The sequence below is a fragment of the Acomys russatus genome, chromosome 20, assembly GCF_903995435.1.
Source record: "Acomys russatus chromosome 20, mAcoRus1.1, whole genome shotgun sequence".
In the NCBI taxonomy this organism is placed as follows: domain Eukaryota; kingdom Metazoa; phylum Chordata; class Mammalia; order Rodentia; family Muridae; genus Acomys; species Acomys russatus.
In genome coordinates, this window is record NC_067156.1 from 823,583 (window position 1) to 851,558 (window position 27,976).

General features: G+C 43.2%; 3 protein-coding genes across 3 annotated transcripts in view; all 3 read left to right on the plus strand.

Moving 5' to 3' along the window:
- The window catches only part of LOC127204798 (GREB1-like protein), a 294,756-nt gene that overhangs the window by 148,288 nt on the left and 118,492 nt on the right, over positions 1-27,976 (plus strand). The window lies entirely within an intron of this gene.
- On the plus strand, positions 7,787-16,750 carry LOC127204731 (GREB1-like protein). The gene is made up of 5 exons (XM_051163967.1): positions 7,787-7,832; positions 8,370-8,489; positions 9,583-9,720; positions 11,530-11,715; positions 16,515-16,750. Exons 2-5 carry the CDS (start codon positions 8,375-8,377, stop codon positions 16,748-16,750), a joined length of 675 nt encoding a protein of 224 aa, XP_051019924.1. The 5' UTR covers positions 7,787-7,832; positions 8,370-8,374.
- LOC127204797 (GREB1-like protein) lies at positions 16,732-22,834 on the plus strand. Its single transcript, XM_051164014.1, has 4 exons — positions 16,732-16,839; positions 18,272-18,400; positions 18,962-19,096; positions 22,715-22,834. The coding sequence occupies exons 1-4, from the start codon at positions 16,752-16,754 to the stop codon at positions 22,795-22,797; spliced, it is 435 nt and encodes a 144-aa protein (XP_051019971.1). The 5' UTR covers positions 16,732-16,751; the 3' UTR covers positions 22,798-22,834.

A 27,976-nucleotide genomic window follows, 5' to 3' on the forward strand; every position in this document is an offset into this window, starting at 1 on the left:
GCAAGTGGCTGACAACCACTCACTACTCAGGTTCCAGGAGCTCTGATCCCCTTGTCTGGTTTCTGCAGGTACCTTTGTGCACATAGCACATACAGACAAGCTGGCACACACACACAAACAAAACTTTCAAATATATAAAATATCTAAAATAAAAACTGTTAGTTAATGGTACCACTTTGCAAGTAATATTTGAATAATAGAGTAGAAGTGTGTGCATTCTATGATCCAGCTGTTCCCTAAGGAAACTCTTGCAGGAGACATCCACATAACTGCTCCTCACAAGTGACTCAACTGGAAACACATTTCCTCCACTGAATAATTTTACTTATAGTATCTTTTTTTTTTTCAGACTTATGTATATTAAAGAAGTGCTTAAAGCACTTATGGTCTTATTGACATTTAGGTGTAATTCTTTTTTTATTAAATTTTTAAAGATTTATTTTATTGTATATGAGTGCATGACAGAAGAGGGCATCAGATCACATTATAGATGGTTATGAGCCACCATGTACTTGCTGGGAATTGAACTCAGGACCTCTAGAAGAGCAGACAGTGCTCTTAACTGCTAAGCCATTTCTCTAGACTGATGTGTAATTCATATATCATATAATTCAACCATTAAAAGTTCGCAAGTTGATGGATGTAGTGAGTTATTGGTACATGGTTTCACATAAAGCTCAGGCTTGCCTGGAACTTGTGGTCTCCCTGCCTCAGTGCACCACCATGTCCAAGAGTATCTCTTCACCCTGAGGAGAAACCTCACACTCCATGCTTAACCCCTCTTCCCTCAAGAGCAGTTCCAAGTCTATGTTCTGGTTCTGATGATTTTCTACTCCTGACATTTTATTGACCAACTGGCTTCTTTCATTTGACTCATTTGTAGTATATGCCGGCAACCCATTTTCTTCCACTCATGAATCATATATTTCATTGTGTAAACAAGCTGAAATTTATCCATTATCAGTTAGTAGGTATTGATGTTCACATTTGGAGACTTACAGGAATATGTACGGCTCACTGGAGGACTTGATGGGCAGCATGTTCACTTCTCTGCCAACAACCAATCAACCAACAGAATGCAGATAATTTTACAGTGAACTTTTGTAGGCTGGTCCTTTGTAAAAACGTGTTTCGCTTCACTCTCATCTCATGCCTTGGAGAGTTGGAGGAGTCATTTGCCAACAAGGCTGCTCCGTTTTATTCCTTCGACAAGCAAGGACTGAGGGTTTCAGATGAAACCAGCTCATTTATTGTTTGTTTTCTTTTGCTGCTTATGTTCTTGGCTCATAGCTGAGAAACATGTGGCTACGCCAAGGTCACAAGCATCATTTCCATGTTTTCTGAGAGTGTTGCAGCTTCAGCTATTGTGTGTAGCTATCACTACACTAGCTGGCCTGGAACTTTCTACATAGTTCATGCTGGCCTCAAACTCACAGAGATCCTACTGATTACATTTACATCCATTTTAACTTAATTTTTGTGTGTGGTGTGACAGTTGAGGACCACTGTATAGGGCTATGCAGTTATCTCCAGACTAATGGCTGAAAACTGTTTTCTTATCCAGTGAATTTTCCTAACATTCTTGTCAACATTAAATTGATCAAAAACTGAAAGGGTTTATATGTAGACTCTAAATGCTGATTTGCTTATCTGTGCATATCCTGGGCCAGTACCACATGTACAGTGTTGGTAGCGTTACATGAAGTCCTGACTGGAAAAGTAAGTTCTCTAGCTTTGATGTTCTTTTTATAGATTAATCTGGTTGTGCCTGTGTCTCCATGTGAATGACAGGATGGGCTTGCCAGTTTCTGCATGAAGCCTGTTGGAATGGCGGAAGCCATCTGAGCACTTGGCAATAGAGCTATGTTATGGTCACTCAGTCTTCTGACCCATGCACACGTGCTGTCTTCCCAGTCACTTAGTTTTCTTTAACACTTCACAGGATAAGCTTTTATGTCTTCTGAGCAGTTTATTCAGAGTTATAATTTTAATACTCTTAGAGACATAATTTCATACTAAATTATCACATTAAATATAATCACTATATTTAGATATTACATGCTTTATAACAATACAGTAGTATTTTATTGTATGCATGCCAACAAGCTCAGCTTTTGGGGGTGAGTACTGGGGATCTGAACTCAGGTCTTCATGTTTGTCATTGTCCTTTTATCTACTGAACCATCTCTTCTGCGTCCACACTGTTTTAAAATATATTTTCATTCATTCTTTGAGAATTTAGTGCATGCACACGTGGATTTTCTTCATATGTATCCATCACTTCTCCCCTTACCTCCCCTGAGTACACTCCTTACCCCACTGGCTCCCTCCCAACTTCGTATCCTCCCCCCCCCCACCCCTGTAGGAAGGTAGACCTACCTGGGGCCACATCTTTCAAAGAAAGCTGACTCTCCCTCCACCCCCCACAGCCATCAATTCCCATAGCTCCTCAGCTGGTGCTGAGAGCTCTTGAGCCCCTCCCTGCCCTTGCTGGTGATGGATGCTCGATCTGATGCAGCTCTGTGTGACTAGAGTTGCTGTTGGCTCATGAGCCCTGTATGTAGGAGACCACTGCCTCACTAGCTCCCCCCAGCCTCTCGGTCCTACAATTCTCCCAAGCCCTGATCCATGAGGCTATTCCCTGAACCCTGGGGAGAGGCCTGGGAAGTGGCTGTCCCGTTTATGACTGACTACTCCACAAACACTATTTCCTCTGCACTTGACCAGTTGTAAGTGTCTGTGTTAACCACCGTCTACTGCACAAAGAAAGTTCTCTGGTGAGGACTGAGGGCCTCATTGATCTATAGATAGAGAGACATGAATATAGACGTCAGTCTGTCCCATGTCCGTTTACTAAAATAACATGAGTAGGTTGACACTTAGGGCCCGTGAGCTCCCTACCAGGGAACTTGGTCGGTTTATGGCGCCATGCCCTGCTCGTCCTGTGCAGGAGCTGCTGGTGGTCCCACGACATTCATGCCACCATTGCAGCGCAGCGTCTCCATCATGCTGGTCATCAAGGTAACTTCCAGTGCTCATAGCAGAGTGAGGTTGCTGGTGGATTTCTTCTCCCTCAGCAGCACCTGCTGATACTATGAAAGCTAGGCAGCAGGAAAGCCCATACCATTTTTTTTTTTAGTTGCCATCTAGCCCAGGCTGGCCTTGAACTCATGTCATCCTCCCACATGCTTAGATTACAGGCACAAGCAGCACAGCACTTGTCAATCCAGTGCTGCTAAACCAAGACAGGAGGATTCCTGAGACTAACTGGCTAGTCAGTTTTGCCAGATCAATGAGCTCCAGGTTCAGTGAAACCCTGCCTCAAAAATCTAGGTTGGAGAGTGATTGACGAAGATGCTTGACATGACCTCTGCCCTACACACACACACACACCCACACACACACACACACACCACACACACCACACGCATAGTTCTGCACATACCTATTCATACACATATGAATGCCTATAAAGCACATGCCCAGACACACAGAAACTTATCTGTACAGAGATAGGTATACATCATTAAAATGTGTTTAAAGGGACTGTGCACATAGTTTGGATACAGAGTGTAGATGACCCAATGATAGGTCATCTGAGTTTGACTAACTACTATGACCTACAATACTAAAGTGTTTCACAACGGATCAAGTGAACTAATATATTTGCAGTACTTACAATAGTACCGTACATATACTAATTCCCAGTGCATGTTTTTTTTAAATAAAAAATAATTAAACCTGATGCACAGAAATTAACCTTCCTAGGTGGCACATCTCTAATCCAAGCACTTGGAAGGCAGAAGCATGCAATCTCTGTGAATTTGAGGCCAGCCTAGTCTACAAAGGGGAGTCCAGGACAGCCAGGGCTGTCTTGAAAACAAAACCAAAGAGAAGAACAAAACAAACAAAAAGAAAAAAAAAGGCAAGGCGTTGTGTTGCACTCCTTTAGATCACAGCACTTGGGGTAGGCAGAGGCAGGTGGATTGCTGTGAGTTGAAGGCCCAGCGTGGCTACAAAAGGAGTCCAGAACCCTGTCTCAAAAAAACAAAAACACATCCCCCCCCCCCAAAAAAAAAGAAGAAGAAGAAAATTGACCGTACTAAAACATCTGAATAGTTCCAGAAGAACTAAACCCTCTCTCCCTGCTTTTTTCTCAAGCTCACCCATGCGAATTTAACCCCCCCCCCCCCCCGCATATATAATGCTTGCTAATGTAAACACCTCTCTCGTTTTAAAGATTCACCAGCTCTCAGTCCAGCTAATTCTGCAATCAATTTAAGTGGAGCTCAGGACCTGACCTGGAATAAGACTGTTGTGAAGCCACTTGCCTTTATCTCTGCAGGTTGTAGGAAAGACTTTTGTTGCAGGTGATGTTTTTCTCCTTACTTTTTTTTTTTTTTTTTTTTTTTTTTTTGGTAAACTTTTTTTTTTGTGTGCTGAACTTTAATAGGCAAATATTTGAAAACAGATGTTCCTTCTACCTGCCAGTCAAAGGACAGCCATGGAACTGCCTAAAATAATGCAGTGTTGGACCAAAGCTTTGCTCTGTCTGTATTCCAACCAGAAAATTCAAAATGACATTTAGTGCACCAAGGAGATAGCTAGAGTTTGATTCTGCTCAACAGACTCTCTCTTACCTGGCTGCTGTGACCAGCAACTGAGCTTACACAGACAGATGATGCCTGAGCAACACATTTCCTAGCCCAGTGAAAGTGGCACACTCACCATAATGTCTCTTCAGGGAGCTCGAGCCAGCATTTCAGGAATAATTGGGGATGGATACTCAGAGGACATTGGCCTTAAAAACGAGGAAGTACTTCCCTTTCCCAGTAACAGTAGAAACACCTGACAAGGAGATGCAGGGAGCTGGTGTGGTAAAGCACACCTCTAATCCCTGCACATGGGAGGCCCAAAGGAGGACTGAAAGTAGGAGGCTAGCCTGGGCTACATACTAAGCTCTGCTTTAAAAAAAAAAAATACAGGCTGGGCATGGTAGTGCACGCCTTTAATCCCAGCACTCGGGAGGCAGAGGCAGGCAGATTGCTGTGAGTTCGAGGCCAGCCTGGTCTTCAAAGTGAGTCTAGGACAGCCAAGGCTACACAGAGAAACCTTGCCTCAAAAAAATAAAATAAAAAAATACAGGAGAGAGGGTCATGGAAGAAGGAGAGGAAAAAAATTATAAACTATGTGTAAGAACTTTCTTACATTTAGAACTTGAAACATAGAGTGCACAACTCAAAGGGCAGGAGATGAACAGGTGGTGGATAAGCGAAGAGTCATAGGAAGGCAGGTCGAGGAGGCTGGATTTTACCCTACACTTATGGGGCAGCAAAATGACCTGTTCTGGGATTTGAACCAGATCATCTTGGCAGTAACATGTAACAGACAAGAGGTAGAAATACTACTCTGAGGACATTTCATTAGTGTAAGAGAGACTGAGGACCTTACCCAGACTGGAGAAGGGAAGGCAAAACAGACAGCGCTTGGGAAATAAAATCAGATGGACCTGCAGACTAATATGGGCCTGAGGAGAAGATGCCTCAGCCAACACCAATCCTTGTGGGCTAATGAAGCCATCCCCTGAGACAGAGACTATGGACGGAGGAACAGACTCTCCAGGAGGAGATGGTGTGGACATGTGGAATCTGAGTAAGTGCAGCTGTCAGGCATTGGTAGATAGTCTGGAGGGGAGCTACCAACACATAGGTAAGAACCATCAAGGTTAATATCAGCCATGAAAGATACAGGACGAGTCAGCTGTGAATGAAGGACAGAGTCTTAGAAAAGCCCAGTGCCTACGGAGAAGAAATGGTTAAGACGGAGGAGGGGACAGACAGCCTGCCATTTTGGGGACGGACAGCCTGCCATTTTGGGGACAGACAGCCTGCCATTTTGGGGACGGACAGCCTGCCATTTTGGGGACAGACAGCCTGCCATTTTGGGGACGGATAGCCTGCCATTTTGGGGATGGACAGCCTGCCATTTTGGGGTATATTTCAAAAGCTAGCCATCGCGATTTACAGAAATCACATTGCGTTTTCCGTCAGCAACTCTTACAGTATTTATCTCCCAGTTAGATTTTTAAATATGAGCAAACTCAGAGATCTGCTTGCTTCTGCCTCCTAAGTGCTGAGATTAAAGGCACAAACCATCTCACCTGGACCCTAAAAATGAACCTTTTAAAAGGAAAAAGAACAAGGCCGAGAACTTGTGAATCACACCAATCATTCCTAATGTCCCCAGAAGAGAAGAACTCACGCTTTGCCTCCTGGTGAACATGTACAGCTCTTTTGATATTTTTTTGGGAAAAAAATGGAATGTGAATTTGACTGGGCCTCTTACAATTAGTTTATTGGAAATACAGTGGACATAGGGATGTTCAATGAAACTAGGGCCATTGAGTCAGTAAAATCCACAAAATGGGAAATTCTTCAAGATTTTTCAAAAGAAAAAAGTTAATCACAAGAAATATTTTTTTGGGAAAAAAGAAATCACTATAGAGTTTAAAAAAAAAAAAAAAACTAACTAAAATAGCTGAGAAGATGGCCCAGTGGCTAAGAATGTGTACTACTCTTTGCAGAGGACCTGAGTTTAATTCCCAGCACCCATATCAAGTGACTTACAACTGCTTATAACTTTATTTAGCTCCAGAGGATCCAATTTCTCTTGGCACACATGCAGGGACACACACACACACACACACACACACACACACACATATGTACACATACACACACACATTATTTTTTTTTAAAAAATAAAAAAGCAAATCTTATTTTCAAAAAAAGCTTTAGGAGTATGTCACCTAATTCAAACATATAGTTCTTTTTTTGAATGCCAGTTTGAACAAGCCATTTCTTTACAGTGTTTCTGATTTGATGATATTAAATTATTCATCACCATTGATTTTAAGCAATGATATATATATATTGGTTTTTTGAGACAGGGTTTCTCTTTGTAGCCTTAGCTGTCGGACTCTCTTTGTAGACAAGGCTGGCCTCGAACTCACTGAGATCCGCCCGCCTCTGCCTCCCGGGTGCTGGGATTAAAGGTATGTGCCACCACTACTGGCTAGCAATGATAATTTTATTGCAGATATAATTTTAAAGTTATTTTGGCAATATCTGTAGAAGTGCTTATCAGTGAAATTCTATGATAACTACATCACTTCTGACTAGCCAGCACACCTGTGAGTCTGTGCAGGAAAAACAGGACAGAATATGATGAAATAAGAGGGGCTATGTGAAATAAACACTGGGCCTCGGCCTGGGTATATAAATACGCATTGTACTGTTCTCTTTCCTGTTGTATGCTTGAAATTTTTCATGAAGTCAAATTAAAATTCTATTAAGTAAGTAAAAAAAAAAAAAAAAAAAACAAAGAAAAGAAAAAAATTTTTGATTAAGTTTTCCTTTATTTTTACCTACTGTTTCCAAAGAGTTCTTCAAAAAGAATTGTAAAAGATTTCTTGGGGTCCCAGGAAATTATACCTGGGTACATCTGATTTTTAAATGTATTATAGCCATTGATGTGCCTAGCATTTAAGTTTAATTAAGACAATTGCTCTGATAGTTGTAGTTGGCTTAATGCAATTGGGCTGGATCCTATCTGTGAAATCTCCTTGAATCCTCAAGTGTGAAGTTTCCCAGATGTCTGCCACTTCACAGTGTCCTCTAAGCCTCTATTCTGATCTTCTGCTTTTCTGGTTTTCAGAAGCAGCAAATGGGACCAGTAGCCATGGAGGGAAGAGCGGCACATCCAGTTCCACTCCATCCCGCCCGGGAACTACTCTTTGTCACCAAGACCTAGCTACACATCCATAGACCAAGGTACAATGTGTGTGTTTGAGTGTGTGTGTGTGTGTGTGTGTGTGTGTGTGGTAGGGAGTGTGCATATGTACGTGTGTCAAAAGTCTGCCTCACTTATCTTCTTCTGTAGCTCTCTACAGAGAGAGACAGAGCCTCTCACTGAACCTAGAGTCCACAGACCCAGAGAGACTGACTGGTCAGTGAGCCCCGGGATCCTCTTGGCTGCACTCTTGAAAACTCACATCTGTAACTGTGTTCTAAAATATTTTCATGACACTAGAAACTTTTTCTCCATTTACCAAGTAGATTTGTCCCACAACTTAACAGGGAGGTCAGTGGAATCAAATTAAATAATCCATTTAAAACTGTGAACTGCAAAACAGCATGTGGTTACACGTATTAGTGTGATTGGTTGTTAGTATGACTTTTCTAACTCATTGCCCATAGAGAATGACTCATACCCTCTGAGTGGATCAAAGGAAAGGCCTATGATCCCTTGGAGTTCTTTCTGTCTTCCCCACTGCTGATAACAAAGATGTTTTCCCTTTTTGTTTTTAGCTAATATGTTCATCTCTGGCCCACCAAAGAAACGACACCGGGGATGGTACCCTGGGTCACCTGTCTCCCAGCCTGCTCTAGTTGTTCCAGTCCCTACAGTCCGTCCTCTTTCAAGAACTGGTAAGACTTTAACTGAAGATGTATTTAAATGTTTCTCTTTTAATTAGCTGAGATAAATTCTGCTCCTGCTCCTGGTTCAGGTAAATGCCCTGAACCAATCACTGTATTAGTATTGTGTAAGGGTAATAATAGGAGCTAATATGTTGTCTCTAACATGGTCCTTCCCTATATTACAACCAATCATAGTTTTAACTATGTAACTGATAAACCATGTGTTGCATAGGGTCTGATGCTACCACCGCAGGGCACACCTGGACTTGCTTTGTCTGAGTGTTGACCATCTATGATTTGTTCTTTGTATGACACTTCTTGATGACTTTGGCCTTGTGCTTTGGTCTGTAGACTGTGTCCTCAGCTAAGTGTTGAGACATTTGTCTGCCTGGTCTACTGAGTCGACAATGACAAGGGCTTCAGCCCTAAGACTAGGAAGGGGTCTTTACACTTTTTCATTTGCTTAAGCAGTTTTAAAGATTCGAGAGAAATCTCATGAATGCAAAGACCATGGCAATATGTTACTTCAGAGGCTTACAGGTAGACATGACTACAATGTGTACCTCTGCCACGCGCTTCTGTCTTTAGCTTTGTGTACTGGGAAATGACACTTTTGGTCACTTGGACATGGCAAATATGAGATACAAAGCTAAATCCAAAAGATTGCTTAGAAAAAGCTACCAGAATGCTCAGTGGTCACTATCTACAGTGATGTGACTATGGTTGCTTTGTTTTCTTGCTCTGTTTTGGTTTTTTTGGGGGGGTTGTTTGTTGGTTGGTTTGGGTTTGGGGTTTTGTTTTTCAAGACAAGGTTTCTCTGTGTAACAGCTCGGGTTGTCTTGGAACTCTCTCTGTAGACCAGGCTGGCCTCAAACTTACAGAGATCCACCTGCCTCAGCCCAAGTGCTGGGATTAAAGGCGTGGACCACCACCACCTAGTTTCTTGCTCTGTTTTTTATTCTAATTTTCTATAATACATACTGTAATGAAAAAGAAAACAATAAACATCTATCCTTAAAATATTAAAATTGCATCGGTTTCTGAAAATTTTCAATTAGTGCCATGCCTAATCTTTCTTGTCAAACAACTTTTTTCTTTCCAGAGCCCCTATTATCTACCCCAGTTCCACAGACCCCACTAACTGGAATTCTCCAGCCTCGGCCTGTCCCTGCAGGGGAAACTGTGATTGTTCCTGAAAACCTGCTCAGTAACTCGGGAGTTAGACCAGTGATCCTCATAGGTGAGGTGCAGGAATCCCACCGGCTAGACTGCTGGGTCTCCAGCCCCTGGCTGGTCAGTGGGCTTATTCACACGCTCATGAGCATTGCCTGTGTCCGCTTTCCTTGGCCATCCCCTTCACTAAGCATGTGATTTGAAGCTGAGAATAAGGTTCTCTCGCCCTGAAGATCTCTATCCAGTGGGGGGGGGGGGCGGCGGCGGCGGCGTTTGACCCTTTATTGGAGTCAATAAACAGCCATTACTACACATTTGGAGAGCACTGCAACAAGTCGGAACATAAGGCATGGCAAAGATTTACAGCCAGGAACTTCAACAAGTCTTGGGAGAGAGGGCTTACCACTGTCAGGAAGGGGATTAGAACCTTCAGAGTGAACTTTAAGCTATGTACAGAGGACTACTCAAAGTGGACAGGTTGAGGAAAAGAGATAGTCCGGCCAAAAGAAGCCAACCCTAAAAAAAGAAAGAAAGAAAGATGGAAAAAAGAAAAGAAAAAGAGAAAAGAAACAATCTAAGCCAACTGACAGACCTTACTTCAGAAAACCAGGAACCCCCTAGGGCATAGGTCTGAACCAAGGAGGCAGCTCTGTGAGTCAGCGTCTTGGTGTCTCTGTGGAGTCTGGCTGGCCCCAGCTGCTGACTGCAGTGAAAGTATGGTTGTTTAGGGATCTGGATCCTAAGTTCCAATTATTACTTTCTATGGCTACTTGAGTGCCTTTTACACTATATCTGAAGGCCTCTTGGGCAGGCAGGTCTAGACCAGAAGGAGACTGTTTTCTTTCCAGGATACAGCAGGGAGGGTGTGTTAACAGGAGTCATTATCTGCTCTTGTGGTTGGCCTGGCTCTGGTGACGTGGGTGTTTTACCTCAGGCCCTGTTCTTTATCAGGCCACCATATCCACTGACCCTGGGTCTGGGGGTGCTGGGGAATCCCAGGGGTTTAAATGCCATGTGACTCAGAAGGTCCTTAGCATCAACATAATGCAGCTAAGCCTTAAAAAGATGAGGAATTGGAGCTCTTTGTTCCTTTAGCACTTGACTTTTAGAGAGTCCCACACCTTTAGTCCCAACATGGGAGGTAGAGGCACGGAGATCTCTGTGCGTTCAAGGCTAACCTAGTCTACATATTGATTCCATGCAGGAAAAGAAAGCAGGGTGAACTACCTTTCAACATATTTCTATCCTATATAAGGTACTTTGACACATCCCCTGGCATTCAGAAAAACTAACAGAAAACACCAGCATAGGGCCTAAAGTGACAGAGCACTTGCTGCCATTGCAGAGGACCCACGTGATGGCTCACAACTATTCTTAACTCCAGTTTCAGGGGATCCAACCCCATCTTCTGAACTCCATGGACACCAGACACATGTAGTGCACAGGCATACATGCAGGCAAAATGATCATGCACATTAAAAAACTGAAAAAAAAAAAAACCCAAACACTAATATTGTTAAAACAAGTAGGAAATCTCTAAGCACCTACAACTGCTTAGTAGACTATTGGTTTACCAATGAGTTTAGCTTAACTTTCCCACCTCCCAGAACACTCGGGCCGTGAAATGTTACCATAGTTTGTTTTCTCATCTGGAAAGAAAGTTGATCAGGGACTACTCACTGTCACATGGATCTTCTGTGACGGACTATGGTGTTAGCAGTATCCCCTCCTGTGGGAAACACGACGCAATTGGAGTGGCTCACCTCGTGTAGGTGAATAAAGTGCTGTCTCAGAGGGCAGAGGGTCTTTGCGTCTTTCTGAGCTGGTGTGCCTGACTGGAGTGCCCAGTTATAGTAACTTGTTTCTTCTGGGACAGGCTATGGCACTTTACCCTATTTCTATGGAAATGTTGGCGACATTGTTGTAAGTCCCCTGCTGGTGAACTGCTACAAGATCCCACAGCTGGAAAACAAAGATCTGGAACAACTAGGTTTGACGAGCAGCCACCTCCTGAGCGCGGAGAACATGATCCTTCTGACAATACAGTATCTTGTACGGTTAGGTAAGTTGCTCTCCAGAGTCACCGGCTAGGGACCTTTTAAATTGTTGTTTGGAAGTACGGTGTCCTTTGCGAGACGTCCGCCTGCTTGACTCACGGAAGTTGCTTTCCTTCTGCCAGCCTTAGCAGGTTTCCTCTCCTCTCCATAACTTTGCTTTTCCCTTTTCTGCAGGCTTGTCTTAAAAGAGACAAACTGCTCCCCCTAGTGTCCAGTCTCATGATCTCCCCAACCTCCCTAGCGAGCAGAAGAACCTTCGAGCGTTTTGCTAGGATGGTACCTTTGGAGAAGGAAGGCTTTAGGGTAAGAGGGATACAAAGGTCATAACCCCTTCACTTCCTCTGAACCCACAGTAAGAATATGCAGGTGTCCTGACAACACTGCCGTGACTCAGCAGCATTTACATTAAAATGTCCTTTATTTTGCAAACTGCTGAGAGCCATCAAATCCGCAACCTAATTATATTTACTCTGGGATTTCACACCATTGATTTGCTTAGGAAAATGTTTGAGGTGCAAATTTTCATATAATAATTTTTATGTGTACTCACACAAGTTCTTTTTTTTTTTTTTTTTTTTTTTTTTTAATGTCACAAAGTGCTGTGGTGTTGAGAACCCATAAAAACACTGAGATACTATTCCAGAAGCAAAAGTTTCAGCAAACCAGACACAGTGTCATGAGCAACACTGGCAAGGACACTTCCTTTCCCAGGAGGCTCCTTGGTGTGGGTCCCCCCCCTCACCCCAGACAGGGGGTTTTTAAGCCACATTTTCCATGAAACCCACTTTCATAATAAATCTGTAACTTGAAAACCTTACCTGTTGGTAAATAATAGTTATTTTAAAAAATAATTCATAGATTTAATTGTTACATACTGTCGCGAGCACTGAGTACTTCGCACTCAGGATCCCGAATGAACTCAATCTGAGACTGATCAGTGGTTTTGCAGTTGCTAAGTTTATTAACATAAACGGGTTCAAGGATATCAGTCACCACTACACAAAGACAACACCAAATCAATCCAAAAACACAAATGGCCAAAATCATATAATAATAGCATTCCATACTGTTCTATCTTATACTCAAGCATTCATAACTATCTTAATTCTAATAGGAGTAGCATCTAACATTCCTAATCAGGGTTATACGACCTGATGGAGAGTCGTGTCAGCGACGACAGGTCCAGAGCTGCGACTTCTGGTTACAGCAGTAGGGTCCTAGGAGCTTGAGCCGTCATTCGTGTTTGGGTATTTGGGCAGAGTCTCGGTCTGTTCGGTAGATCTCGTTCCAGGCAGTCGGGATTTATGCAGCCATGGTGGAAGTGAGATACTGAATGGCTTTCGACCGCGGTTTATATACTTTTCACTGAGTTTCTTTACTCTTTATCACATCACACATTCAGGTCTGCTTATCTATTACTATACGCCACTCATGTTTACTAGCTCAGCTGGCTACAGCTGTCCTTATCACTTCATAACACACTTATTATGGTTTTCTACACTGAGCAGTTGACATTGCTCTTACATGCTCATTACACATACTCTGTACTGTGGCTTTCTTCTAAGACATGAAGTCCAGATGCTCCCAAATCAGTGAGGACAAAGCTGCGCTGCGTAGGGCAGTGTTTTCAGTAAAGCAAACCAGGCCGAGCACTAGTTAATTAAATAGGCCATAGGACAAAAATAAGATATCTTCTTTCCAGTTATTAAAACCTCTTAACTTAGAGATTTCTGATTTAATTAAATAAAATTTTTTTTTCTATTCAGGATTAGTTCTCTCCATAATTTTACTTCTAGTCATTAGGTCTGTTGGTATCCAGCATAACAGCTCACCCTTCCAATTGTCCCCCCCTCCCTCCCTCTCTCTTCCCTCCCTCTCCCTCCCTGCCTGCCTCTCTCCCTCCCATGCCTCCCTCCCTCCCTTTCTCCCTCCCTGCCTCTCTCCCTCCCATGCCTCCCTCCCTCCCTCTCTCCCTCCCTGCTTGCCTCCCTCCCTGCCTTTCTTTCTTTCACCCAGTTTTGTGTGTTGAGCCTTCTCTGTCCCCCACCAAGTCATTCTGGTTTGTTTGAAAAAAAAATTATTCTGTCCCTATAAGTTTAAGAGGCAGCAAGAATATTTTCATATGTGCATAGGTTATAGACATTTTTAAATTATTCAAACTTATAAATGACAGCTTTTATACTTTGCTTCTCTGAACACTGACAGGGAAAAGGAAAAGCAAGATTCTTCAGAAAGTAAGAGCCTTTCTAGAATAGTCACATAAAAACCAACCTTTTGAAGTAGATAACAGAATCATAGGGTTCAGGTGGGCTCTGGGGAAACGTCCCATCCCATTGTGGTGGCTCCGCTGAACCGCCATCAGCGTGATGCTCTGGGAGACAGCTCTCAAAGGGAGAACTGCCACTGTCGAGCTTGGAAAAAGTGCAGAAAAGGCTCCCTGGGACCCAGTCAGGATGGAGAGTGGGAGTGAGGGAGATGTGGGGAGCGAGTGTTGTTCTATGAGATCTTCTCTTGTCTGAACTTGAGTGTATGTCCCCCGCTTTTTGTTTCTTAGCAATAATTCAATCAAAGCTTTACAAGTGAGTTTTAAGATAACAAAGAATTCTGGGAACTTGTTATATCACTTTATTTTCCCCATGTGCCTTTGCATGGTGTTTGTCCCAAGAGAATGTGTGGCTGGCTCCTGGTCCGGCCTAGGTCTTACGCAGCTAAACTGGGCCTCTGAGCCTTTCGGGTTTTCCTTGGAAGACACTAGGAAACGGAGCAAGGGCAATTGCTTTTCACTTGTCATGTGCTCTATTGGGAGAGAGCTATAAAAATGAGCACCTTCCTTCCGTTTTAGTGCAAATTCAGCCACTTTGAGCTCACAGCATGGTGTGAATGTGGTGACTGCAACCCACGTTTCTAGTTTTTTTAACAATTTATTTATTTAATGTATATGAATGCTTTGCCTACATGTACATCTGCAGGCCAGAAGGGGACACCAGATTGCATTATAGATGGGTGTGAGCCACCACGCTGTCTGGGAATTGAACTCAGGACCTCTAGAAAAGCAGACAGTGCTCTTAACCTCTGAGCCATCTCTCCAGCCTCATGATTCTAACTAATTAAAGCTGACTGAAGTTCAGAGTGGCATAACTCCCAACCAATCTAAAAGCAGAGCCAGAAATGGCACCGTTCACTTCCACCTTGCCAGTGCTAGGCTCAGAAAGGACGTGAGAAAGCAGTGTTTTAGGCTGGGATCAAACCCAGAGCCTCGCTCATGCCAAGCGAGTGCCAGGCTGTGTCCTAGCTCCAGAGACAAATTTAATGTAAGCATTACTGCTCTCTTGTTCTGCACAGAACACAAGCTTCTGTCCGTGAGGTTTCCATTCCCTTACTCTTCCCTGGCCCTGTGCCAGCCCCAGAAAAGCGGCTTCTCCAATATAAATTACTTATTTTTAGAATGTTATTTTTATATTGTTTGGCATAATCCACTTGTCTTTAAAAATGATAATTAACCCATTTGTTTGCTTACTTTCCAGAAGAGCTGAGCAGGGCCAGGAGCACTTAGCTTGCCATCTGGGTTCCTCCCTCCAGAGAAAGGACCAGCCCTTATCTCTGCACTGTAGCCTGGGGTGCTAGAGCCCAGCCTGCAATCTCAGATGCAAGGAGTGTGCTCCTACCAACAGGAGCCCTTGCTTTCAAGCCTTGGATTCACAGGGGGGTTGGGGGTAGGGCAGAAAAAAGTCAATATATCCTCTAGGTTTTAATTTAAACTAAAGGTAGAAATTTTAGTCAATTTGTGCCACTTGGACACCTGCTGATTTTGTCCTAAAGACTGGTTACATTTCTAAAGAGAATAAGAAACAAAATGCCTCTAATTTCTAATTCCAGGGGCCATAGGGCATCAGTATAAGCTTACTCAGCTATGGCTGGAGAGAAAGACCAAATGTCAGATTTAACAAGCCAGAATACACAGGGAGAAGGAGGTTACAGAGCATTCTCTGTCTGGAGAAAGCTGGGGGCTGTGTAACATGTTACTTGGGAATGAAAAATAATTTTCCTATAGATAATGTCAAAATTAGGTGGAAACAATACATTGAATTATTTTTAAAGGCTGAGCATGGTGGCACACACCTGTAATCCCAAAGCAAGTCCAGGACAGCCAAGGCTACACAGAGAAACCCTGTCTTTATATATATATAATATATGAATCTATGCATGAAATGAGAAATGAACAAAACCTACAACTGATTATACACCAGTGTGGGCTCATTTTATTAGTCATTAGCAGAATCCATAGTGCCAAGGTTTGAAAGTAATTGTCTCCTGGGGCATGAAATGGAATCAGTCTTGTATCTTTGCATATCCTCCTTGAAACAGAGCCTGAGTTTTTAAAGTTGAGGCCAGAGGCTGGCGGTAGTGACACACATCTTTAATTGCAGCACTTGGGAAGCAGAGGCAGGCAGATCTCTGAGTATGAGGCCAGCCTGGTCTACAGAGTGAGTTCCAGAACATCCAGGCCTACACAGAGAAAAATCTATCTCAGAAAGAAAGGAAGGAAGGAGGGAGGGAGGGACGGGGGAAGGAAGGAAGGAAAGAGAAGAGAAGAGAAAAAAATTGAGGCCAGAGAAAAGTGAAAAGAGAATTTTGCAATGGTGGGTGGTTAGTACGGGCTGTTGCTTGGGACCACTGCAAGATGGAAATGTTCACTTGCCAGCTGGAGTGTGGTGGGTTTAGAAGAACTGTCAGATGCAGGGTGCTAGGTGTTTTCTCTCTTCTCTAATTGCCTAAATTCTAGTTGTAATTCTCTTTAATATAGGTCCTGACCAGATACCTCTCAGGGAAGAATTTGAGCAAATCATGCTGAAAGCTATGCAAGAATTTACTGTGAGAGAGAGAGCCCTGCAGATGGGTGTTCCCTGCTTACCTATGTCCCCGGGACAGCTCCCCTGGCTTGCTAGATTAGCTGCCAGTGTGTCTCAAGACCTGGTTCATGTGATCGTTACCCAAAACTCTCTGGCAGAAGGCATTTCAGACACTGAGGCTTCTCAATGAAATGAAACACTATCAGAGGCTACCTGATTATGTTGTGGCAATTTGTGCATCGAAAATCCGAGGAAATGAATTCTGTGTGGTGGTTTTAGGTGAGTGGGGTTTGGGGCTTTGTTTGTTTTCTTATCACTTGCATTCATTCTGTCATCTGTATTTGGTAAGTAGCAACTGCCCGTTTCCAGCATCTGCATAATTATTCTCTGGTTAATTGCCTGTTCATTAGATTTCTCCTCCCAATTTTAACTTTCCTTTGCTTCTCAGATCAGGTGTTAAAGCCCTTGGTGTGGCTGAAGTTCTGGAGATATTCGGTTTTAGTTTTTTTGAAACATGGTTTCTCGGCGTAGCCCTGGCTGTCCTGGAACTCACTCTGTAAAACAGGTTGCCTTCAAACTCACAGGAATCTGCCTGTCTCTGCCTCCCAAATGCTGGGATTAAAGGGGTGCCACCACACCCAGCCTAGAGAAGAATGTCTATTCTTTTAAAACTTACTTTTGAAACACACACCTTCATCTCATGGAATGTCTGTCCTTAAAAGGTTTTGCAAGTGTTGGGGCTAGAAAGATGGCTCAGCAATTAAAAGCACTGGCTGCTCTTGCAGAAGGCCTGGGTTCAATACCCAGCAGCCACAAGCTCACAACTGTCTGTAACTCCAGTCCGGGGGATCCAACAACACCCTATTCTGATTTTCAGGATCTTGCATGCATTTGTGGCATACACACACACACACACACACACACACACACACACACACACAAACAAACACACACACACACACACACACTAAAGCCAGTAAATCATAAAAGTTTTGTAAGTGTTACCACTGTCATGCGATAAAGCTAGTGCCACCAGCACCTGTGTCAGCCAGCTGCATTTGCCAGGAGCTCTCCACACTGAAAACCCTACTCTACAACACCCAGGAAAGCTCCAGAAGGTAGAGAAATGACACAGTATGCTCAGCCAGGTGGCCCCTCCTCGCCATCAGCACTCAGACTTTCATTTCTCTTCCCCTCACTGAATGGCTCTCACTACTTCCTCCCAAAAAGATCAAATCCCACCATGACTCACTCATGTGCACTGGCCAAACTGCCTGCCCACCCTTCTATGTCAGGTTTCTATGTCAGGGTTTTAGAAAGCTTTTCCTGGCTCTGATCATTAATATTTTAAATTCTAAAGCTAGTTCTACATAAGTTTATGTTGTTAAGTATTTGTAACAACCATGTAAATACATGGCTACATTTTCTGTGAACTTCTCTAACCTTTAAACATGTGTATATTTTTACAGTTACAAACGTAAGATACAGTGTCTTCCCCTTAGTCACCTGGCATCACAGTACAAATGTTTTGTTGTTATGTTGCTGCGTTTCAGATCCGTGTAACAGTCCACAGCTTTTGAGGTGCCATGACCTCCTTAATCAAATCTCCGTAGTTTTTATAGACTTCCGTTGTTTCTGTGTCTCCCATAACTAATGTTGCAGCAAGCATGAGTTTCCGTGGTGACTCATCGCCTGTTATCCTGTCCTTCAGGTCAGCATCAGTCCCGGGCTCTGGCAGAGAGCATGCTTACCACAAGTGAGTTTTTGAAAGAAATTAGTTATGAGCTCATCACAGGAAAGGTCAGTTTCCTGGCATCACATTTCAGAACCACGTCATCAGGTGAGTGGCGGTGAGATTGGGCCACCCTGCCAGCCCTGGCTGCCTGATGTCAGGAAGCTGGCTGGCATTCCATTTGGAGTGGTCTGCCCTTACTCCTGGTGACTAAGAGCACAGGAAGCCATGGGGTCCGGGGAAAGGCATGGGGATACTAGGATTAAAGGGGTCCAGGGAAAGGCACGGGGATACTAACAAAGCTCTGCTTAGCTGTGACTTTGTTGCATAACCTTGGGCTATTTTCTCTGTCTTTCCCTGGATCTAAGTTTTTTTTATATGTCAGATAGAAATAGAGTACATACACTCTGCCTGCTTTTGTATATGACACAAACCAAAAGAGAGCCGGTGCTAGGCATGTACCCACAAGAGCAGATACCAGGGAGAACAGTTCTTACTGTGGAGATACCACAACACAGATGGCCATGCGGGAATTCTGACTTAATTCCCAGGCCAACTTACAAACCTTCATGAGAACCCAGCCCAGCTGCCTAACTTTAGATTCTGATAAGAACCACTCCAGCATGCTGCTCGTTATTACCTTCTTAAATCCACTTTATTTTAACATAGGTGATGACCTGGACAAGCTGCTAGAAAAAATGCAACAAAGAAGAGGAGACAGTGTAGTCACCCCTTTCAATGGTGACCTTACGGAATGTGTGTCGCCTCAGGAGGCTGCTGCTATGACCCCAACACAAACCCTGGGTAATGTGGCCTGCGGCTGAAGAAAGGAATCAGCCCCTGGGACAGATATTGTAGAAGCTTTTTTTAAAAAAGAAAACACCTCAGGATTTTGAGGAGTCCTCAGGCATAGACTACGGCAGGCTTTTCGTTGAGTTCTGATTGGCAGTGCTTTTCTGTATCACCTTCTCCTCAGCAAGTCTTTTCCCTGAGACAGTCTTGTTCAGTTGCACAGGCTGGCCTTAAATTGTGTATCTTTTTGCCTCAGGAAGTTCTTCTTTTTGCCAGGAACGATTCTAGGAATCCTCTGTTTGATTTTATTTTGCATGGATGCCTGTGTGTGTGTGTGTGTGTGTGTGTGTGTGTGTGTGTGTGTGTGTGTATGTGTGCGTGTGTGTGCATGCATGTGCGTGTGTGTGTGTGCATGCGTGTGCGTGTGTGTGTGTGTGTGTGTGTGTGTGTGTGTGGCTGTGTGTGTGTATTGAGACAGAATTTTATTAGCCCAAGCTAGCCTCAAACTCCTTACGTAGCTGAATCTAGCCTTGAACTCCTGACTCTCTAGCCTCCACCTCCAAAATTCTAGGACTACAGGCATTTGCCTCCACCACTGGCTGGAGCCTCAGTATTTTTTTTTTTTCTTAGTTGTACCCAGAGAATTGTTGTGCTTGTTGAGGGCTTCAGAGAGTTTCACAAAGCATGTAGACTGCCGGCTTTGTGGGACAGTGTGTCTCACTCTTCCCATACTCTCTGACTTGGAAAAAACTGTGGTCTCGGGGAGTGTGAGGCCTTCCAGGCGAAACAGTGTTAACTGCACACCACGGCCCTGCAGGAAGTCAGGGCCACAGTGGTGAGGACAGCAGGCCATAGAGGAAGAAGCAGAGCAGTAGATTGTGTTTCTTGGTATTAAAACGTCCTTCCACAGTTCACTATTACAGGGATAAGATAAGACAGACTAGAAAACAAACAGCAAAAACACCACCACACCATCAACTGCTCATGGCCGCATTTGGCCTCCTCCTGCCTCAGAAGGAATCGACATACAGAGGATTGCTCAGGCAGTAAAGGCAGCAGCAGGCCTTGCATGCCACCTTCTTATAAAAACCAATGTGACTATGGGCCACAGAGTGTTTTGACTTCTGGGCAATGTTTGGTGATATAGCAGTCATTCGGACAATCTAAAATGGGTCCATATTAACTGTTCTGAACTGTGAATAAGTATAGAACTTGCTCAGAAGGTAAAGGCTGCTTAGAGCCCAAGCCAAGGACTTGAGTTAGATCCTAGAACTCACACAAAAGTCCCTCCACACATGCACTCACACACAGCACACATGCATATACATGTAATTGTAATAAATTAATTAAATAAGTATTTCTCAATTCTCAGAATACATACAGACCTCTAAGTATAACGTTGGCTCCCTGTTTAAGAAATGTTGCTTAAAGAGACTGGGGAAAGGGCGCAGTGGTTAGAGCACTGGCTGCTTTTGAGATGCAGAGGTTTCACTTCAGCTTGCACACAGCAGTTTACAACCATCTACAACTCCATTCTGTGGGCCTCTGAGGGAACCAGACACATACATGAAACCAACGCATTATACATGATTTTTAAAAATAATATTTTTTAATTTAAAAATAAATGTCAGCCAGGTATGGTGGTATACATCTTTAATCCCAGCACTTGGAAGGCTGAGGCAGGCAGATTTCAGTAAGTTCAAAGCCAGCCTGGTTTGCATAAAGAGTTCCAGGACAGCCAGGACTACATAGTGAGACAGTGTCTCAAAAAAACCAAAATAAATAATTTAATTTAATTAGATTAAAAGAAATGTTGCTTAAAATCAGTAAGATGGCCGTGGGTAAAAGCAACTACCAACAAACCTGCTGACCTGAGTTCAAATCCCAGATTCACATGGTAGAAGGAGAAAACCAACTCATATAAGCTGTCCTGTGATGTCCACATTCATGCTGTAGCCCACAGACACACACACTCACACATACACAAACACTAAAAATTATAATTAAAAAATTTACAAAGAAATACTGCTAGCTAGGTGTGGTGGCGCACACCTCTAATCCCAGCACTGAGGAGGCAGAAGCAGGCAGATTGCTGTGAGTTTGAAGTCAGCCTGGTCTACAAAGAGAGTTCCAGGGCAGCCAAGGATACACAGAGAAACCCTGTCTTGAAAAACCAAAAAGAAAAAGAAAGAAATACTGCTAGGATAAATGTTTTATATTTCATCAAACTTCAGAGTTTGCTAAGTTAAGTTTTATGTACACACACACACACACACACACACACACACACACACACACACACACATATACACACACCTATGTTTTCCCCCCAGCCAGACAGCCTGTGAACTGAGGCTCCAATAACCCATACGCTAGAAGACAGATTGTTTCATTGCTAGTTTATTTAAACTTATGTGTATGTGTGTACAAACAAAAACACTCATATGCATAATTTTAAAAACATAATAGTTATTTGCACTAGTATTAACTTTTTCATTCTGATGCTGTGGACCAAACCAAGAACCTTACACATCTACTGGTATGCCTCACCACTGAGCTCTGCTGTCCATGCTCACGGTATCACACTCCGTCAGTCCTTTCTGCCGGCAAGGAGACCTCTGTCAGCTCCACTTACACTCTGTGTCCAGCATAGCTAGGGCATCCTGAGTACGGGCTGCTTTGACCACACCTCAGCTGAGTTAAGACAACTTCCAGTACCACTGGCTAATTAGGTCCTTGTGGTTGCATTTGAGTCAAACTGCCAACATGTGTCCCTGACAAGAAGCAACCCTTTCTAGAAGGCGTGGCAGCTGCCTGCCCGGGCATTTTCTCACTGCACTTGGATCTTTTGTTGTCTGTGGGGAGGGGGATGCACAGCGGTTGATGGCTCGGTGAGAGCTTGGAATAGTTACTGACAGTGTTTTGCAGTGCATTGCCTATTGAGGGGCCAGCTGGCTGTGTCACAAGCCCTCTTTGGATAGTCCTGGCGTCAGCTCTGGTAATGACTACACGTCCTAGGCCCTCCAGGTCACAAGTTCTGCCAAAGCCACGCCAAATAGGAAGAAAAGTGAAGGGTGTGTCTCGGATCTATGTTATCGAGCCACCAAGAGGGGACTTTAGGCCATGTTGGAAGTGATTTGTTGATAAAGAAGAAGTGTTTACTTTTTTATCATTAAAAAAAAAGCTTGAAGGAATCTTGTGGCATTATAGCTACAGTATTGCCTGGGCCTGGGCTCAAGCACTGGGCAGCGCTGAGAGTCCTAAAAAAATTGAATACCCCATTTTTGCAGCTGAGTCCTGGTCCGGCTGTGACAGTGTGGTCTGTCTCCACTCTTAGGGAAAGGGTTTAAGATAAGACATCAGTTTTTAAATAATTTGATTGTAAGAGTGTCGTGTCCAATTCTTAAACGTGTCTTTGCAGTCAGGTTCCAGCGGGAATAGGCAAATCCCTAACGCTCAGAGAGAGAACAGCAGTTGGGAATTCTTGGCCATGAGACATTGTTTTTCTTTCTGTTTTACGTCTCCATATGGATTCATAGTGCTTGCCAAAGAACTAAATTAATATTGCTCTTATAACTTTTTTTAATTTTAGATGTAGATAACGAAACCTTCCAAATTTATCAACCACAGCTCACAGTTGCCAGAAGACTCTTATCCCAGGTGTGTGCGATCGCAGACAGTGGCAGCCAGAGCCTGGACCTCGGCCACTTTAGCAAAGTGGACTTCATCATCATCGTCCCAAGGTCAGAGGTTCTGGTGCAGCAAACTCTGCAGCGGGTTCGACAATCAGGTGAGAGCGAACTTTTCATGAGCTTCTATTTTGTCCCAGCCCAAGGAGCCCCTCTACTCCTTCCTCTCACCTAATCCAAATGCTTAGGTGGCATTTGAAACATTCTTCAGTAATAAAAATCGTAAAAACCCTTGAATGAGTATATAATTTACCTCTAAGCTTTCTCCCAGACCTCGCGCCCTTGGAGGCCACGCCCAATTGTGTGTTTGCCAGATGCTGTAAGCCTGTCACGTCATGCGTGGGACTGCAATCTGGCCGTGCACTGTTTAGGGAAGCCAGCCTGTCCAGGATGCTGGGTCAATGCCACTTGAATTCTTCTTGTGTTCGGGCAGGTCGTTTCTCAGAGTGAGTTCTCAGACATTTAGCAGGTTGCCAGCATACTTTCAATGCAGACACCACTTCTCTTCACATCAAGAACAAAAAGCCAAGTTAAAATTATTTCAAGGACATAGAGGTCAAGTATAAATATTATTTCCCTCTAGAAGATCGAAGTAGAGGAAAGCAAAGATTTTACAAGTCTGTGGTAAATACATCTTTTCATGAAAATAGAATTTGCCTAGAATTATAAAACCTATATAGAATTTAAAAAGTTGGCACAGCTAAGAAAATGCTGGCTTTTATGCAAACCAGGTTTTTAGTGGTTTTATTATCGTTGTTTGTTGGTTGGTTTTTGTTGTTGTTGTTGTTTGATAAAGGTTTCTTTGTGTAACCATAGATGTCCTGGCACTAACTTTGTAGACCAGGCTACCCGCTAACTCAGAGATCCGCCTGCCTCTGCCTCCCAAGTGCTGGAATTAAATGCATGCGCCACCACCAACTGGCATAAACCAGGTTTAAAAGAGAAATGTAAGTGCCAAATTCCTTCTGACTATCTTATGTGGAGGAAAAGACAGACTTTTAGGAGGATGAATCTTTTGCCATAATAAAAAAATTATCTTTGAAAACAGAAAACCTAGTGAATTCAAAGTTCTAAAAAAATGTAGTTTATGGATTCCACACCTAGAGACATTGTCTGTCAAACTTTATCAGACTTGCAGGGAACCTTGTAAAATGCAATTGCCCCCGCAGTCCAGGGAGCCCCAGACTGTATTTCATCCAGGCTCCCGGGTGCTGCTGGTCAGAGGGCGACGCTGAGCATCACGGCTGATCATGAAATCTTCCCTCAAAGTGCCAGGGTCCACATGCGCTAACAGTAGGTTTCACCTGTCTGACTGGCTATGACTGACACATGGGAAGTGGAGGGGCCTCAGAGTAATCTGCTTTTCAGCCTTTAAATCTCTGAGTGGCACAGTCCGCAGTGACCTTGCCTGCCAGCTTTCCCAGAGGCTCCCTCTGCTCTGCCCGTGCTGTCTTCTTTCCTCCGCTCTGCGGTAGGCAATGGGTGGGTTTCCATAGCACCAGGTGACCTGACCTATTATTTCTCACGGATTTTCTCTCCCACACATGGAGCGCCTTCTCTTCTAGTCGGTTCACTTAGACCATCTGGCAATTGCAGCCTCCCTCAGCTTGTGATCTGATATCCCAAGTCACGCTTCAGCAAACACGTCACAGCGCCTGTTCCGAGGGAGCACCAGCTGCAGGGCTTTTCCTGGAGTAACCTCGGAATGACTTGCACTTTTCCTCTCTCTGTGCAGGGCCTTCCCTTCCCTCTCTCTGGGCTCAGAGGGGTTTGGGATTTTTTGGGTTTGTTTGTTTGTTTGTTTTTCTCACATATTTTAAGGTTGCCATTCTTCAGAAAGATGGTAGAATCTGACCAATTATATAGGTTTATAATCTGGAGAGGGGAAATCAGAGTTATAAGCACATTTGAAAAACAAGGCAAATTACTTTCTGTTTATTTGTTTTTCAAGACAAGGTTTCTCTGTGTAGCCTTGGCTCGCCTTGACCCGCTTTGTAAACCAAGCTGGCCTTGAACTCAGAGATCTGCCTATCTCTGCCTCCCAGTGCTGGGGTTAAAGGCCTGTGCCATCACTACCCAGTGGCAAATTACAATTTTTATATTCACTCCTAGCTTTGACACACAAAATTTACTTAAAGAATTTTGTTTTTATTATATTGAAAACAGAAAGTTTAATGAATTCCAAGTTCTAAGAATGTAGCTTATGGATTCAACAGCTATAGACAGTATCTGTCAAGCTTCCATGAAAGTCTGTATAAATTCAGATAAAATTACTAAGCAGATAAAATTATTGTAGTAACAATCACTTTTATATACTTAACATTCCTTTTAATTATATAAAAATGATTGTGAGGTGTGTGTGTGTGTGTGTGTGTGTGTGTGTGTGTGTGTGTTGGAGTGTGGCAAAGAGCAGATGCAGAAGTCAAAGACAACTTTTGGAGTCAGTTTTCTCATTGCACTGTGGGATCCAGGCATCAGACTCAGGACAGCAAGCAGTTTTACCCTATGAGACATCTTTTTCACCCCATGATATTATTCTGAAAGTAGAAAATATAAACATTTGTGAACAAAGGTCATAGTTCAGTAGTAGGGTACATGGTTAGCACGTTTGAGGCTCTGGATTCAATTCCCACAAAATTAAACATTTGTAATCTCATAGTCAAAGATAAGCACCATATAAACAAAGTTTTTGCACCTAATTACTGCCTAGTGTTGTGCCTCCTTCCTGCCTAAACCTGCGCTTGCTGATGGTGCAGTGTGCATATATTTCCAGGCCAGGAAAAGCTTTTACAAACAACATTCTTTTTTAAATTTATTAATTAATTTTAGCATTTTTATTAATTCATTTATATTACATCTAAATTGTTATCCCATCCCTTGTATCCTCCCATTCCTCCCTCCCTCCCACTTTCACCCTATTCCCCTCCCCTATGATTGTGACTGAGGGGGACCTCCTCCCCCTGTATATGTTCATAGGGTATCAAGTCTCTTCTTGGTAGCCTGCTATCCTTCCTCTGAGTGCCACCAGGCCTCCTCATCCAGGGGACATGGTCAAATATGAGGCACCAGAGTTCGTGTGAAAGTCAGTCCCCCCTCTCCACTCAACTGTGGAGAATGTCCTGTCCATTGCGTAGATCTGGGTAGGGGTTTGATGCTTACTGCGCGTATTGTCCTTTGTTGGTGCCATAGTTTGAGCAGGAGCCCTGGGCCGAGATCTACCCATCATAGTGTTCTTGTAGGTTTCTAGGACCCTCTGGATCCTTCTATTTCCCCATTCTCCCATACTTCTATCACCCAGAGTCCCAATAGGATGTCCTCACCTCTATCCCACTTTCCTGGTAAGTGAAGGATTTCGTGGGACATGCCCCTTGGGCTAGTGTCCAGTTATAAGTGAGTATATACCATTTGAGTCTTTCTGCTTCTGGGTTAACTCACTCATTATGATCATTTCTAGTTCAACCCATTTGTCCACAAATTTTGGGAATTCTTTGTTTTTAATAGCTAAGTAGTATTCCATAGTGTAAATGTACCACAGTTTCTTTATCCATTCTTCTACTGAGGGACACTTAGGCTGTTTCCACATTCTGGCTATTATGAATAAGGCTGCTATGAACATGGTTGAGCATATGTCCTTATTATGTGCTGGAGAATCTTCTGGATATATTCCAAGAAGTGGAATATCTGGTCTTGAGGTAGCCCTATTCCCAGTTTTCTGAGATAGCGCCAGATAAATTTCCAAAGTGGCTGTACTAGTTTGCATTCCCACCAGCAATGAAGGAGTGTTCCTCTTTCTCCACATCCTCACCAGCATGTGGTGTCGCTTGAATTTTTGATCTTAGCCATTCTGATGGGTGTAAGATGGGATCTCAGAGTTGTTTTGATTTGTATTTCTCTGATGACTAAAGACGTTGAGCATTTCTTTAAGTGTTTCTCAGTCATTCAGTATTCCTCTGTTGAGAATTCTCTGTTTAATTCTAAGCCCCATTTCTCAATTGGATTATTTGGTTTGGTGGTGTTTAATTTCTTGAGTTCTTTATATATTTTGGATATCAGACCTTTAATCCCAGCACTCTGGAGGCAGAGGCAGGCAAATCTCTGTGAGTTCAAGGCCAGCTTGGTCTACAAGGGAGTGCAGGACAGCCAAGCTAACACAGAGAAATCCTGTCTCAAAAACACAAAAAACAAATGAAGAAATTTTTAAAAAAATCTTAAAGCTAGGCATAGTCACACATGCACTTGGGAGGCAAAGACAGACAGAGACAGGCGGCTCTCTGAGTTCAAGCCCAGCCTAGTGTACCGTGCAAGTTCCAGGATAGCCAGGGCTACACAGAAAAACTCTGACTTCAAAACAAAACAAACAAACAAACAACAACAAAAAAAAAACTCAAAACCAAATCATTTAAAAAAAAAAAAAAAAAAAAAAAAGGAAAGTGAGCTTGCTCTTCCAGAGGTACTGAGTTCAATAGCCAGCAACCACATGGTGCCTCACAAGCATTTACAGTGAGGTCTGGTGCCCTCTCTGGCCTATAGATGTACATGCAGGCAGAACACTTTATACATAGTAAGAAAAAATCTTTTTTTAAAAAACCAAGAAGCGGGAGGAGCTCATCTGAACAAGAGCAATCGGTCTAACGGAGTGCTCTGCAGGCAGGTGCTCTGAGGGCAGGAGATGCTGTCCCAGCCTGTAACCGAGCACTTGGCTCCTCCATGAACTCACCATATTGATATTAGGTCCAGGAGGTTGCCTATGAGATACAATGTTTAACTTGAATTACAATAACACCCACCTGCTGTGGCATTCTCTAAACAACTGCCCTGAATTAAATAAAATAGCAATATCACAAATGCCATAGAAAATCAAAAAGGAAAAAAGAAAGAAAAGCAGGAGGCTGTGCAATCAGTGCTTAACCTTTACTAATATTTTTTTTTCTAGAAACAGTCACATTTTCTGGTGCACACCATGTTTTAGTACATTATGAAATGGCTAGACCTATTAACTACCCAGTCCATTATCTCACTTGATTTCTTTTGTAGTAAGAACACTTAGATACTGCATTTATCAGTCATAAAGTATAAAATATGTTGTCACTAATTATAACCCCATATTGTACAATAATTTCTTAAACTCATTGCTTCTTTTAAAAAGTATTTAAATTACATTTATGCCATTCCACACATGTGGAGGACAGAGGACATCTTGAAG